This window comes from Oncorhynchus nerka, linkage group LG23, assembly GCF_034236695.1.
Source record: "Oncorhynchus nerka isolate Pitt River linkage group LG23, Oner_Uvic_2.0, whole genome shotgun sequence".
Taxonomy (NCBI): domain Eukaryota; kingdom Metazoa; phylum Chordata; class Actinopteri; order Salmoniformes; family Salmonidae; genus Oncorhynchus; species Oncorhynchus nerka.
The window spans coordinates 34,144,097-34,157,393 of record NC_088418.1 but is presented as its reverse complement, the minus strand read 5'-3'; the positions used below and the strand labels follow the sequence as shown (position 1 = coordinate 34,157,393).

General features: G+C 41.3%; 1 protein-coding gene across 1 annotated transcript in view; it reads left to right on the top strand.

Moving 5' to 3' along the window:
• Window positions 1-13,297, top strand: part of LOC115107209 (cadherin-23-like) — a 578,454-nt gene that overhangs the window by 205,359 nt on the left and 359,798 nt on the right. The window contains exon 9 of the mRNA XM_065008058.1: window positions 9,873-9,951. Coding sequence (XP_064864130.1) covers window positions 9,873-9,951 — 79 coding nt within the window. The remainder of the gene's footprint in view (window positions 1-9,872; window positions 9,952-13,297) is intronic.

The window sequence follows — 13,297 nt, the reverse complement described above, 5'->3', positions numbered from 1 at the left end:
TGGATGGTATTTTATATAAACTAGAAAAAAACGGTACAGCCTACTTTCATCATTCCCCTTTTCTCTGTGCTATAGGCTACCCAAGTGTAGGTTACTGTAAATATTATCCTAAAATTGCTGACCCTTTATTGATTATTGATTATTATTTACTGATTTAGGCAATGCTTTTGGATTACATTTAATTTCCAACATTTAAAATGTAGTGTTTAGGACAACCTGCTTTGGAATGAGTGCCACTTTGCCTGCCTGCATATTATTATACATTTTCTTATAATATTATTTGAGTTAGAACCACATTTAATATGCTATTGGCTATATATGAGTTTATTGAATGTTTCATCCATGCCGGTCCATTTACGGGCTCCTCTCTTTTTTTTTTGCATCCTTGCTACCCTGAAACGATAGGTCGCTGAAGTGGAATTTGAAGTCAGATATGCTATAATATAGCCTGAAATGTCACTTTGTTTCCACATTTGCCCCTCTCCTGAGTGTTGTGAGGATCCCCCCTTTGTTTAAAGAACACAACACCACCCTGTGTTTTTCTTTTAATTTCACTGTTCAGTCTCCTTTAGTGTCGATTTTCTTGTTGTTCCTCTGTGTGTTTGTTGCTCTGTTTTGTTTGTTGAGAAACAAAATAGCATTTCTTTCTGCAGTTATGGGTACAAGGAAAAGGTGCATTCAAATCAAGGACTGTAGTGATTGATATTTACACTTTATACTGACAATGACGTCACTTAATAACATTCAGATGTATAATGTGAAGTGCTTATACATGTGGTCAAATGGAAAACAATATTGACACAGCTAAAACAAATGGATTGTTATATCGCTCTCCTCCAGGAGACTCACTTATCAGATAACGAGCACAAAAAGCTTAAATGGGAATGGGTAGGTCCAACTTTTTTCTCTCCTGACGTCTTTTACATTGAAAAATAAGATAACTCATTCAGAGGGTCAGTTTGTTATTATTCAGTGCCCATTATTTGGCATTCATTTAACTTTTGCTAATATACAGTATATGCACCAAATTATGATTCCCCACAATTTATTATTAGATGTTTCTTAGAGATCGCAAAGCAGTCAAATACACATTGTGTAGTTGGAAGTGACTTTAATTGCATTTTATATCCACACATGGATATAAAATGGTCCCATATTCAAAATGTCTAGAGCAGTTACATTTCTCTGTGAAGAACAGGGGTTTATTAAAATTTGCAGAAAGTTACACCCAACATTAAAAATGATACCCAACATCTTAATCCCTATGGCACTTACTCTAGGATTTACTTTTTTCTTATCCCTCAGATCTTAGCTCATCAGGTAGAAAACGGTATTATTAATAACATTACCATCTCGTATCATAGTCCTGTATCCCTAAAACGAAAGTTAAACGATTGACTTTCTGGTACATACATGTGGAGGCTAAATGCTTCTCTTCTTGGAGAAACTTGTTTTCAAAAGGTTATTTAAGCTGAACATTTTGTCAATTTAAATCAACGGAAGGTATCAGCCCGCCACTTTTATGGGAGAGTGCCTAGGCTTATTTTAGGAGTCAAATTATAACCTCTTCATATCTGTTCAAAAAAGTATGTTTAAAAAAACAAAAGAAGATTGAGAGAGAAATCTTCCCATTAGAGGAAAGACAAACGAAACAAGGAACACTAATTCAGTTGACTGCAGCGAACGGAGAGCTTATTACGCTTCTTACTTATAAAGCTGAGGGTTCTATACTAGGCCTATACTCAGGGAGACAAACCAGGGAAACTTCTTGCACTGCAACTGAAAAAGGATGCAGCTGAACAATATACTCTCGATATCAGAACTGTACTGGGCAAAGTTACATCTTGCCCAGGGGTTTATTGACATTTGCGGAAAGTTACACCCAACAACAAAAGTTACACTTTTTTTCTGTTACCAACATTAAATTAGTTTGGTTTTGTTTGGGGAGCGCTTTTTGAAATAGAGTTGATATATGAAAGTCCAAAGTCCATGTTAGAACAAATATGGATATGTTGCATTCTTTTTTGCTACAACGTGGAAATCGTCAAGGAGATTTTCTCTCGCCACTTTTATTTGCCCTTAGTATAGAAACTCTGATGAAAGCTATTCAAAGTGCGATAAACATTCATGGTCTGCAGGTGGGGCCAAAAGAACACAATATATCTCTATATGCAGATGATGCCACAGAGGCTGAGACAACAATTCCAAATATATTTAAATTAATGGGTGAATATGGTGCTACATCAGGCTGTAACCCCCCTTCCCCCTGTGATTAGTAAAATCACTGAAGATCTAGGTGCAGGTCGAGTCTCTCCAGTGAAAATGAATATCTTACCAAGACTGCTTTATCTGTTTTCAATGCTTCCTCTAAAAACTTGCCTAAGTACAGCAATAGGCACATTTTTAGGGCAAAAATAACAAGGCTTGTATGAGTTATAAAAACTGCAGCTGTCCAAATTATTGGGTAGGCTTGGCCTTCCTAACCTTAAATTGTATTTCTGGGCTGCGCAACTTAAACACATGGCGTCATGGATTCAACAACCAAACGATTTGTCATGGCTTAAAATTGAGAATCAATATTGTGCTACAATGCCTTTACGTTGTCTACACTTTACAGCAGACCCTATTTCTGTTGTGAGCATTAAACCAAATCAAATTATCACTCATACATTGACGTTCAACACCAATATAAACTGATTAATGACATTCCTAGACACTCACCTACATTCCACAACCCTGCTCTCCTTCCTGCTTCCTAGAGTCTCAACTGTTGAAAGGCTCCATTCTTAAATAATTTCAAAAAATCTAGGAGAAATTCATTTTATCCCAAAGAAATGTTTATAGGTACATTCAAGTAAGGCAATTCTAATCAAAAATGAAATACAATTTTGGTCACTTGCGCCGAATACAAGAAGTGTAGACTTTGTCAGGAAACGCTTACTCCCGAGCCAATTCCCAGCAATGCAGAGTAAAAAAATTGATTGTTAAAAAAGGATTGTTACAAAAAATTACTGAGCCAAATTATTTTATCAAGGGGAAAACATTGGGACTGTTTCAAACTTTTATCACAATATCATTAACATTCTAATATTATCTTTAGATAATCTTAAGAACTCTTGGTAGGGTGAATTACAGGTGCATATATCAGAGAAGAGTTGGGGGAATGTATGGAAAACACAATATAAAGCTACTACATGTAATCAAACAATGGAGTTCCAACTCAAAGTACTACATGGTCTTTGTGTGAGCCCTGATAAACTTGATAAAATTAACAAAGAAATATCTGCTACGTGTTGGAGGCAGTGTGGACAAATAGTTACTTTATCACATATATTTTGGCAATGTCTGAAAATCCAGAGTCAATTTGGGAGACCTCTCTCCTCTCTCCTCTCTAACTGCACTACCCCATCCCTCTCTCTTGCCTTCTCTTACTCCCCCTATTTCTGTCCCCTCCCTCACTCCCCCTTCATCTTGTCTTCCTCAGTCCCCCTCTCTATCCCCTTTCTAATTGCGCTGCTCGCCTTGCTCTCCTAGTACCATCTATGCAGTGCGGTAGTGAAATGTCAAGTGCTAAATTTCAATGCATATTAACTGGGTATGACTGAGGCGACGCCTGGTGTCTCCCCGACTCTCCGATAAATCAGCTGTCACAACGAAGGTCAGGGGGAGCGGTAGTGGGAAGAGACGGAGGAGAGAGAAGAGGAAGAAATAAGGTATGTGGGAGAAAGAGAGAGTAAGTGAAAGAGGGTTGAGGAAGAAGGGAGGGAGAGAGAGAGAGAAAGGAGTGGGGGCAGAGAGAAAATGTGGCTAACAGAGTTTTCTGTCTTCATGAAGAGCTACTGGGTGTGTTTGGCTTTTTCTACACCCTACACTAACACACCTGATTCAGCTGATCAAAGTCCGGAGTAGTAGCTGATTAGTCAAATTAGACGTGTTTAGAATAGAGTTGGAACTAAATCCTGCAAACCCCCCCCCCAAAAAAAAAGATATTGACATTGACTTTGAGACATTTCCTTAAAATGTTATATGACATTGGAGAACACATTGGGAGGGATCTTAGACCATTCCTCCTTACATAATCTTTCCATATTTTGATATCCTTCAATTCTAACCACAGGGTTTCAATGGGGTTCAAGTCCAGAGTCAGTGATGGCCATTGCAATATTTAGATTTTGTGGTCAATTAACCATTTATTTCTGTATTTTCATGTGTGCTTGGGGTTATTGTCTTGCTGGAAGATCCACTTGTGGCAAAAATGTATAAGCAAAATAGCCTCATATCATCCAAGATCCACCACTAGGGCTGTTGCGGTGACTATTAACTCCACACTGGTGGTTATGAGTCATGAAGGCAGTCAAATTCCATGTGTCCGTTTAGTCACGGTAAATAGCCTTCTCCAATCTTTGATGCTGCTGATGGTCATTTGTGTAATGAACACGAGGGGAGACAGAGAGCTGGTTCCAAGCGCAGGGCGCAGCAGGTGTTCATTGCAAAGGACCACATGAGGAGGCATGTAGCTGGGTCCAGGGGCATGCAGAAGGTCATACACAGGGGTCCAAAAGGGCAACAGTACAGGCAGGGAAAGACCAATAACGTAGTCCGGGATATCAGGCAATAGGTAGATAAAAGTACAGAAAGGGAATAGGCAAAAGGCATCGCTTGTGAAGCAGGCAAAAACGGGAGGAGTAAATCACAGGGAAAAACAGAGCTCTGTAAGACGTGTGTCACAAAACAAACAATACCTCACAGTGATGGGGTGCAAAGAACTGAACTAAATAGTGTGTGAACAGGTGATTAGAATTCAGGTGATTGGGATCTGGAGAGTGAGCTGCGCGCTCAGGGCATCTAGGTGTTTGAGGGTGTGAGTTGAAAGCAGCCATTACAATTAGTAGCCTACCAAACTTGCTAACTGCCTGGTACTCAGCACTCTATTGTCCCAATCACTCTGACATCAATGCAAATGTATTCGAAAATCTAATCCAGCACTTCTTTAGAGCCCATGAGCTCATGTTGCGCAACATTTCTATAGGTTATGCAGTTGCGCTAGAAAACAGAGTGATGGCCAATAATAAAAAGAGGAGGATCCCATCAGCTTTCTATAGGCTAGGCCATCTATATTTAATTCTCAACTTTCCTAATATTAAGCACATTGTTTATCTTTACAACATGGCTGGCATGAAACTCAACCACGGGAAAAGCGTCCTCCATTCGCTATTTAAATGCATCAAGATTATGTATTTTTTCCCGCTGCCCCTGTTTCGAGACAGTTGCATGATAATGGTCCATTCTAAATCAAAATAAATTTCACACATATATTATTTAGTATATGTAAAGACAAGATTAATAAATCAAGAATAATCTGATGGGTGACAATATTAGCCTTTCACTTGTGAATTATATATTTTCACTTGTGAATGATGCCAGGATAAGAAACTACATTTTTTCCCCCATGGGCAAAGACATTCTAAAGGAGTGATGAAATTAATTAACAGTAATTTTGATCCAAATGTGCAAATTGTCCAAACAGATCCTCAAGGTAGATGGATTATTTTAAATATGTTATGTTAAACAGATATGGCTTCCAGCTTCAGTGATTTTTGCAGTTCGTTCCAGCCATTGGCAGCAGAGAACTGGAAGGAAAGGCAGCCAAAGGAGGAATTGGCTTTGGGGCTGACCAGTGAGACATACCTGTTGGAGCGTGTGCTACGGGTGGGTGCTGCTATGGTGACCAGTGAGCTGAGTTAAGGCGGAGCTTTACCTAGCAGAGACTTGTACAGGTGTGGCCAAAAGGTTTGAGAATGACAAATATTAATTTTCACAAAGTCTGCTGCCTCAGTTTGTATGATGGCAATTTGCAAATAATCCAGAATGTTATGAAGAGTGATCAGATGAATTGCAAATAATTGCAAAGTCCCTCTTTGCCATGCAAATCAACTGAATCCCCCAAAAACATTTCCACTGCCTGAAGATAGATGGGGCAATCAGTTCCCATATGGTGTCCAGGGCACAGCTGAGGGCAGAGGGTGGTCTATAGCAAGCGGCAAAGGTGAGAGACTTGTTTCTGGAAAGGTGGATTTTTAAAAGTAGAAGCTCAAATTGTTGGGTACAGACCTGGATAGTAAGACAGAACTCTGCAGGCTATCTCTGCAGTAGATTGCATCACCGCCCCCTTTGGAAGTTCTATCTTGTCGGAAAATGTTAGCGTTAGGGATGTAAATTTCAGGGTTTTTGGTGGTCTTCCTGAGCCAGGATTCAGACACGACTAGGACATCCGGGTTGACAGAGTGTGTTAGAGCAGTGAATAAAACAATTTCAGGGAGGAGGCTTCTTATGTTAACCTGCATGAAACCACAGCTTTTTTGGTTACAGAAGTCAACAAATGAGAGTGCCTGGGGACACGCAGGGCCTGGGTTAATCTCCACATCACCCGAGGAACAGAGGAGGAGTAGGATGAGGGTACGGCTAAAGACTATCAAAACTGGTCGTCTAGTGCATTGGGGACAGAGAATAAAAGGAGCAGATTTCTGGGTGTGGTAGAATAGATTCAGGTCATAATGTACAGACAGGGGTATGGTGGGGTGCGGGTACAGTGGAGCTAAACCCAGGCACCGATTGATGATAAGAGAGATTGGCACTAGTTATGCTGGGTGAGGTCACGTCATGTGTGGGAGGTGGGACAAAGGAGGTATCTGAGGCATGTTGAGTGGGACTAGGGGCTCCGGAGTAAACTAAAACAATGATAAAAATCCTAAACTAAACAGTATACAAGGCATATTGACATTTGAGAGAGACAAAAAGTGCAGGTATAAAGCAATCACAGGTGTTGATTGGGAGAGCTATCTAAGACAACAACGTGTAAGACAACAAAAGCTAATCAGCTAAGACAACAACAACAGGTTAAATGGCGATGAGTGGGTAAAGAGGGTCGGTTAACTACACACATGGCCTGAGTTCGCGGCAGGGGCCGACAGATAAACAAATGTAAACAAAATGGAGTACCGTGATTAATGAACAGTCCAGCAGGCATCAGCTATGTAGCCAACTGATCATAGGGTCCAGTGAACAGCAATAGACGGAGATGGGAAGCCGAAGAGTAGTTGTTACTACGCTAGAATGGGGGAGACACAGCGTTTAAAGTTAGCAGGCCGGGGTAAGTAGAAGCGTCTGCTCCGACGTCCGGCAAAGGCCGGGTTGAAGGCACAGCGGATGGAGTTTCGTCGGCAGACCAGTTGTGGTAGTATGGCGGGGCACCGTGTCGTCAAAGGGTCCAAGCCAGATGGTGACAGAGGTATTGTAGTTGTAGTAATTTTGTTTGCTAGCCGGGAGAAGCGCGTCGCTCGCGGTCAACTGGTGCTAGCGCCGGGGCAAGGGCATTAGCTGCTATAGCCACTCAGTAGCAGCTAGCTAGCAGCAATGATCCGATGCAAAGGTCCAGAGCTTACGTCAGGGAACCGGTGGAGCAGTGGATTCTAGCCGAGTATGGGGAGAGTCCGGGTGACCACTGAGTACGCCAGGAGGTGGGCCTGGCTCAGGGCTAGCTTCGGGGCTGGGTCACTCGATGGCAACTAGCTAGCTGTGATGATCAGGAGTAATGGTCCAGGGTTTACGGTGGGAGTTCGGCGTTGTAGTGGAGAAAACAGTCAGATACTGGTAGGCTGGCAAGTATTATCCAGGCTAAAAAAAGAGCTGGTGTCTGTGCGGAAGGTAAAGGCTGCTAGCAGTGGCTAACAATGACTAAATAGCTGGTAGATAATTATCTGGTTAACTGCTGATGGGCTAGCCTCTGATGGAGGTTCTGGCTATAAGGGAGAAAAAAAAATTGCGGTTCCGTATCACATTGGGTGAGGCAGGTTACCGGAAGGTATATTTAATTTAAAACTGGAAAAGAGATTGAAAATAAAATGTAAATATATACAAAAAAAGACGAAAAATACAAAGTACACGAGAGGACGACAAAACACGTCTGCATTACTTCGCCATCTTATTTATTATTATTTTTTATAAAAATGAAGATAAAAATGAAGATCTATTAGGATTTTTAAGAATTATCTTTGAAAGACACGATCATGAAAAAGGGACATTTCTTGTTTTTTTTGCTGAGTTTATATACTGAGATCATGTGACACAGATTGCACACATGTGGACTTTATTTAACTAATAATGTGACTTCTGAAGGTAATTGGTTGCACCAGATCTTATTTTGAGGATTCATAGCAAAGGAGGTGAATACATATGCATGCTCCACTTCTCCGTGAATTTCTTGAAACAAGTAATTTCTTTTCATTTCACTTTGGACTATTTTGTGTATGTCACATGAAATCCAAATAAAAATGCATTTAAATTACAAGTTGTAATGCAACAAAATAGGAAAAACGTGAAGGGAGATTAATACTTTTGCAAGGCATGGTTAGTGCCACGATACTGTAAATGTGCTATTCTGACACACTCCTGCCCTCAGATCATATTCTAACAGGCATCTGTTATTTTCAGTTTGCTAGTGTTTGCCTGTGATAAGCCACCGGGCTTGACTGACTGAGTGGGTGTCAACTATCCTCAAGGCTGGTGACATTTTCACGTAAACAGATATCAAACACGTAGCCCTGTCATAGGTCATTTTTCAAATGCCATCCCTCCCTCTCCTTGTCTTTCTTTTTCCCTCTCCAGCTCTCTTGTTTTCTCTCTTTCTTTCTTTCTATCTCTCACTCCTTCCATCTCTCCCTATCCCTCTCTCTCCCTCTATCCCTTTCTGTCTCTCTCATTCCACAAAACATCCATACAAAACTTTGATGGCAGGTTGAGATTGAAACGTATTTGTCAAAGAACAGCATAGGGACAGCTTTTTTGGCTGTTATGGATTTGTGTTGTCAGAGATGCCATTTAAACCCTTTCTGGGACAAAGACAATTTGGCTGTCAAACTGGTGAGCTGAAAGGAAAGAGAGAGGGAGAGGGGGGGTATTTTGGGGTGGTGGGGGTGGGGAGGGTGTAAGGTAGCATTGTACAAGGATAAGGGAAACAGAAACAGAGAGGAGAGGAGGTGAGAGCTGAGAGGGAGGGAGGAATGGTGAGAGAGGGTGAAGGGTAGGGGGTTTAAATGCCGGTTGATTGAACATGTTTCACTTGTGTGGACAGCAGGAGAATATTGCTCATATTACTTCAGCTCTCTCCATCTCTCTCTCTCGCTCACTTTCTCTCTCCGTCTCTACCTACCCTCTCCCATCTCCATCTCTCTTCCCTCTGTCTCTGGTAGTGATCGCTCCTATCTAAAATACCTTTAATTGATTCTGCTGTAATTAGTCAATGACAAAAGATGCTTTGGCAGAATTGGAGCATAAACATGCCTCAGACACAATTTGCTGGATCAATGGGAGGCAGAGAGGGAGAGAGGGATGGAAAGAGAAGAGGGGGGGGGGTGTTTTCTGGTCGGCTTAGCAAAGGTAGCGAGAGAGAATGTGAGAGAGAAGGAAAGGGAGAAAGAGAGAGAGGGATGGAGAGATGTTTTTAAGCACCACCACCTTGTCGGATTGAGGCGCGGAGGCCGAGAACACTGCGGATCGAAGACTTTTCAAAAAGCTTTTTTTTCTTCACCCCTCTCTCTCTCGTTCTCATTCTCTACTTTTTTTTCATGAGTTGCAACCTCATCTGCTCAGCTGGAGAGTTTTGAAATGATAGGTAGGTGTGTGTGTGTGTGTGTGTGTGTGTGTGTGTGTGTGTGTGTGTGTGTGTGTGTGTGTGTGTGTGTGTCTGTGTGTGTGTGTCTGAGGAGTGTCTTGGTGTGGCAGAGTCTAAGGGGATGAGAGGTTGTGCTTACTATAGTGTCTACAAGATAATAAGTGCTCTAAACCTCTTTTTTCCTATGTGTGTATGTCCACAGGGCTATGAGGTGCGCAAGATAAGAGCCATTGACCAGGATCTGGGGAGACCGAGAGGCATCGGCTACACCATCATCTCAGGTCTGTCACAATCAATTAGTTAATCAATCCCCATCACACTCACACACTCACTCACTCACTCACTGCTTATTATTGGGTGTTAGGGTTGTAAACTAAACATTGCTTTTAGAGTTGAACTGATCATACCAGATCATACAACATACAATACTATCAGAAGCACAGTGTTCTTTGTTTCATGTCTGCAGGCCTTACCATTGCTGAGATATTACAATGTTTGTGTCAGTATTCTGGGTCAAAGTGTCGCAGGACATAATGCACAGGTCAAAGGCAAAGCCTTTTCCAAAAATGGCACCACAATGACACAGGTGGACTAAGATTAACAAATATCAACTCAAATATCTCAAGATAGGAATGTCCTATCAACAGGACTTTTTCAGGGGTTATACAATAATATGAACATGTTAAATTAAATCTTTCCGCTGACCAGGTGAATACAGCGTGTGTGTATGATCCCTTACTGATGCCACCTGTTAAATCCACTTCAATCAGTGTAGATGAAGGGGTGGATTTTTGTCTTTATGCCTCGCTTTTTGTCTCTCTCAACTTGATACAACTGCGAGAAGCATTGAGGTCAACATGGGCCAGCATCCCTGTGGAATAATTTTGACATTTTGCAGAGTCCATGCCCCGACAAATTGAGGCTGTTCTGAGGGCAAACCGGGGCTGCAACTTAATATTAGGAACTGTTCCAAATGTTTTGTACACTCAGTGCATATGTACTGAACAAAAATATAAACACAACATACAGTTCAGGAAAGGAAATCAGTCAATTAAAATAAATTCATTAGGCCCTAATCTATGCATTTCACATTCCTGGGAATACAGATATGCATCTCTTGATCACAGATATCTTAACGAAAAAGGTAGGGGTGTAGATCCTGGTGAGAACGAGGAGCTTCCCTGAGACGGTTTCTGACAGTTTCTGCAGAAATTCTTCGGTTGTGCAAAACCACAGTTTCATCCGCTGTCTGGGTTGCAGACGATCCCAGACGATCCCAGACGATCCCGCAGGTGCAGAAGCCGGATGTGGAGGTCCTGGGCTGGCGTGGTTACACGTGGTCTGCGGTTGTGAGGCCAGTTATACGTACTGCCAAATTCTCTAAAGCGACGTTGGAGGCGGCTTATGGTAGAGAAATTAACATTAAATTCTCTAGCAACAGCTCTTGTGGACATTGCTGCAGTCAGCATGCAAATGTATCACTCGCTCAAAGCTTTAAACATCTGTGGCATTGTGTTGTGTAACAAAACTGCACTGTATTTTAGAGTGGCATTTTATTTTCCCCTGCACAAGGTGCACCTGTGTAATGATCAAACTGTTTAACCTCTTGCTCCTACCTGGCACGCAGGCGTCCCATCTAGAGATCTGGAAATGCAAATGCGCTACGCTAAATGCTAATAGTACTAGTTAAAACTCAAACGTTCATTAAAATACACATGCAGGGTATTGAATTAAAGCTACACTCGTTGTGAATCCAGGCAACAAGTCAGATTTTTTAAATGCTTTTCGGCGAAAGCATGAGAAGCTATTATCTGATAGCATGTAACACCCCAAAAGACCCGCAGGGGACGTAAACAAAATAATTAGCATAGTCGGCGCTACACAAACCGCAAACAAATGACCTTTGACCATCTTCTTTGTTGGCACTCCTAGATGTCCCATAATCACTATTGGGTCTTTTTTTCGATTAAATCGGTCCATATATAGCCTAGATATCGATCTATGAAGACTGTGTGATAAACTAAAAAAAATAGCGTCTTATAACGTAACGTCATTTTTTTAAATTAAAAAAGTCGACGATAAACTTTCACAAAACACTTCAAAATACTTTTGTAATGCAACTTTAGGTATTAGTAAACGTTAATAAGCGATAAAAATCATCAGGAGGCGATGTAAAAATCATTAGCTGTCGTCTTGGAAAAAATTTCACGAGAGAGCTCTTCAAAATGATCTGGGCGGAGACTGGAGGTAAGTGGTTCCCCTGTTTCGGTTCAACCAAGAATCAAAGATGATTCAATTCACAAGACTCTAGACAACATGGGGATGCTGTGGGAGTTGAATGCTCGGTCTTATCTAATTCGGCTCACTGTGAACAATTGCTGGAAGTGGCGCAAGGATATTTATTTCCATTTTCTGTAATCAGGTTTTCCTGCGCTTTCCGATGTAACGCACGTTATGTTATAGCCACAGTCGTGATTTAACCAGTTTTAAAAACGTCCGAGTGTTTCCTATCCACACATTCTAACCATATGAACGTACTATATTCCTGGCATGAGTAGCAGGGCGCTGAAATGTTGCGCGATTTTTAACAAAATGTTCAAAAAAGTAGAGGGTAGGAGCAAGAAGTTAATAAGCGATCAAATTAATCACAAGACGAAGTATATTGTATAGCTGTCCGTCTGGAAATAATGTCTGGGTAAATCTCAACCAAAATATCCGGTCCGAGACCTGAAGAACTGCGCTGCCTTGCATCTGTTTGACCAAGAAACAAAGAGTAGGCAAATGACAAGACTCTAGACATCGAGTGGAAGCTGTAGGTAATTGCAAGCTCAGCCCCATTAAATGTGGTTCACCTTTATCAATGGGTTCAAGTCGCGCATGGATATATTTTTCCATTTTCAGGGATCAGATTTTCCTGCACTTTTCGATGAAACGCACGTTCTGTTATAGTCACAGCCGTGATTTAACCAGTTTTATAAACGTCTGAGTGTTTTCTATCCACACATACTAATCATATGCATATACTATATTCCTGGCATGAGTAGCAGGGCGCTGAAAAGTAGGGGGTAGGAGTAACAGGTTAATCAGCTTATTGATATGCCACACCTGTCACGTGGATGGATTATTTTTGGCAAAGGAGCAATGCCTACTAACAGGGATGTAACAAATGTGTGCACAACATTTGAGAGCAATACGCTTTTTGTGTGTGTGGAACATTTCTGGGATCTTTTATTTAATTTGTTCGGTGCATTCTCTGATCCTTTGAGTGGGTGGAAAACATGCCAGTTCATGCTGCAAAAGCTCTGATACATTTTGAGCATGTCCTCTGGAAGTTTTCATACAGTAATTAATGTGTAAGTCTATGGAAGGAGATGAGAACCATGAGCCTCCTAGGTTTTGTATTGAAGTCAATGTACCCAGAGAATTACAGAACAGCTCCACCTTCAGAGTGCTGTTTATTTATTTATTTATTTTATTTAACCTTTATTTATCCAGGCAAGTCAGTTAAGAACAAATTCTTATTTACAATGACGGCCTACCGGGGAACAGTGGGTTAACTGCCTTGTTCAATGACAGATTTTTACCTTGTCAGCTTGGGGATTCGCTCCAGCAACCTTTCAGTTACTG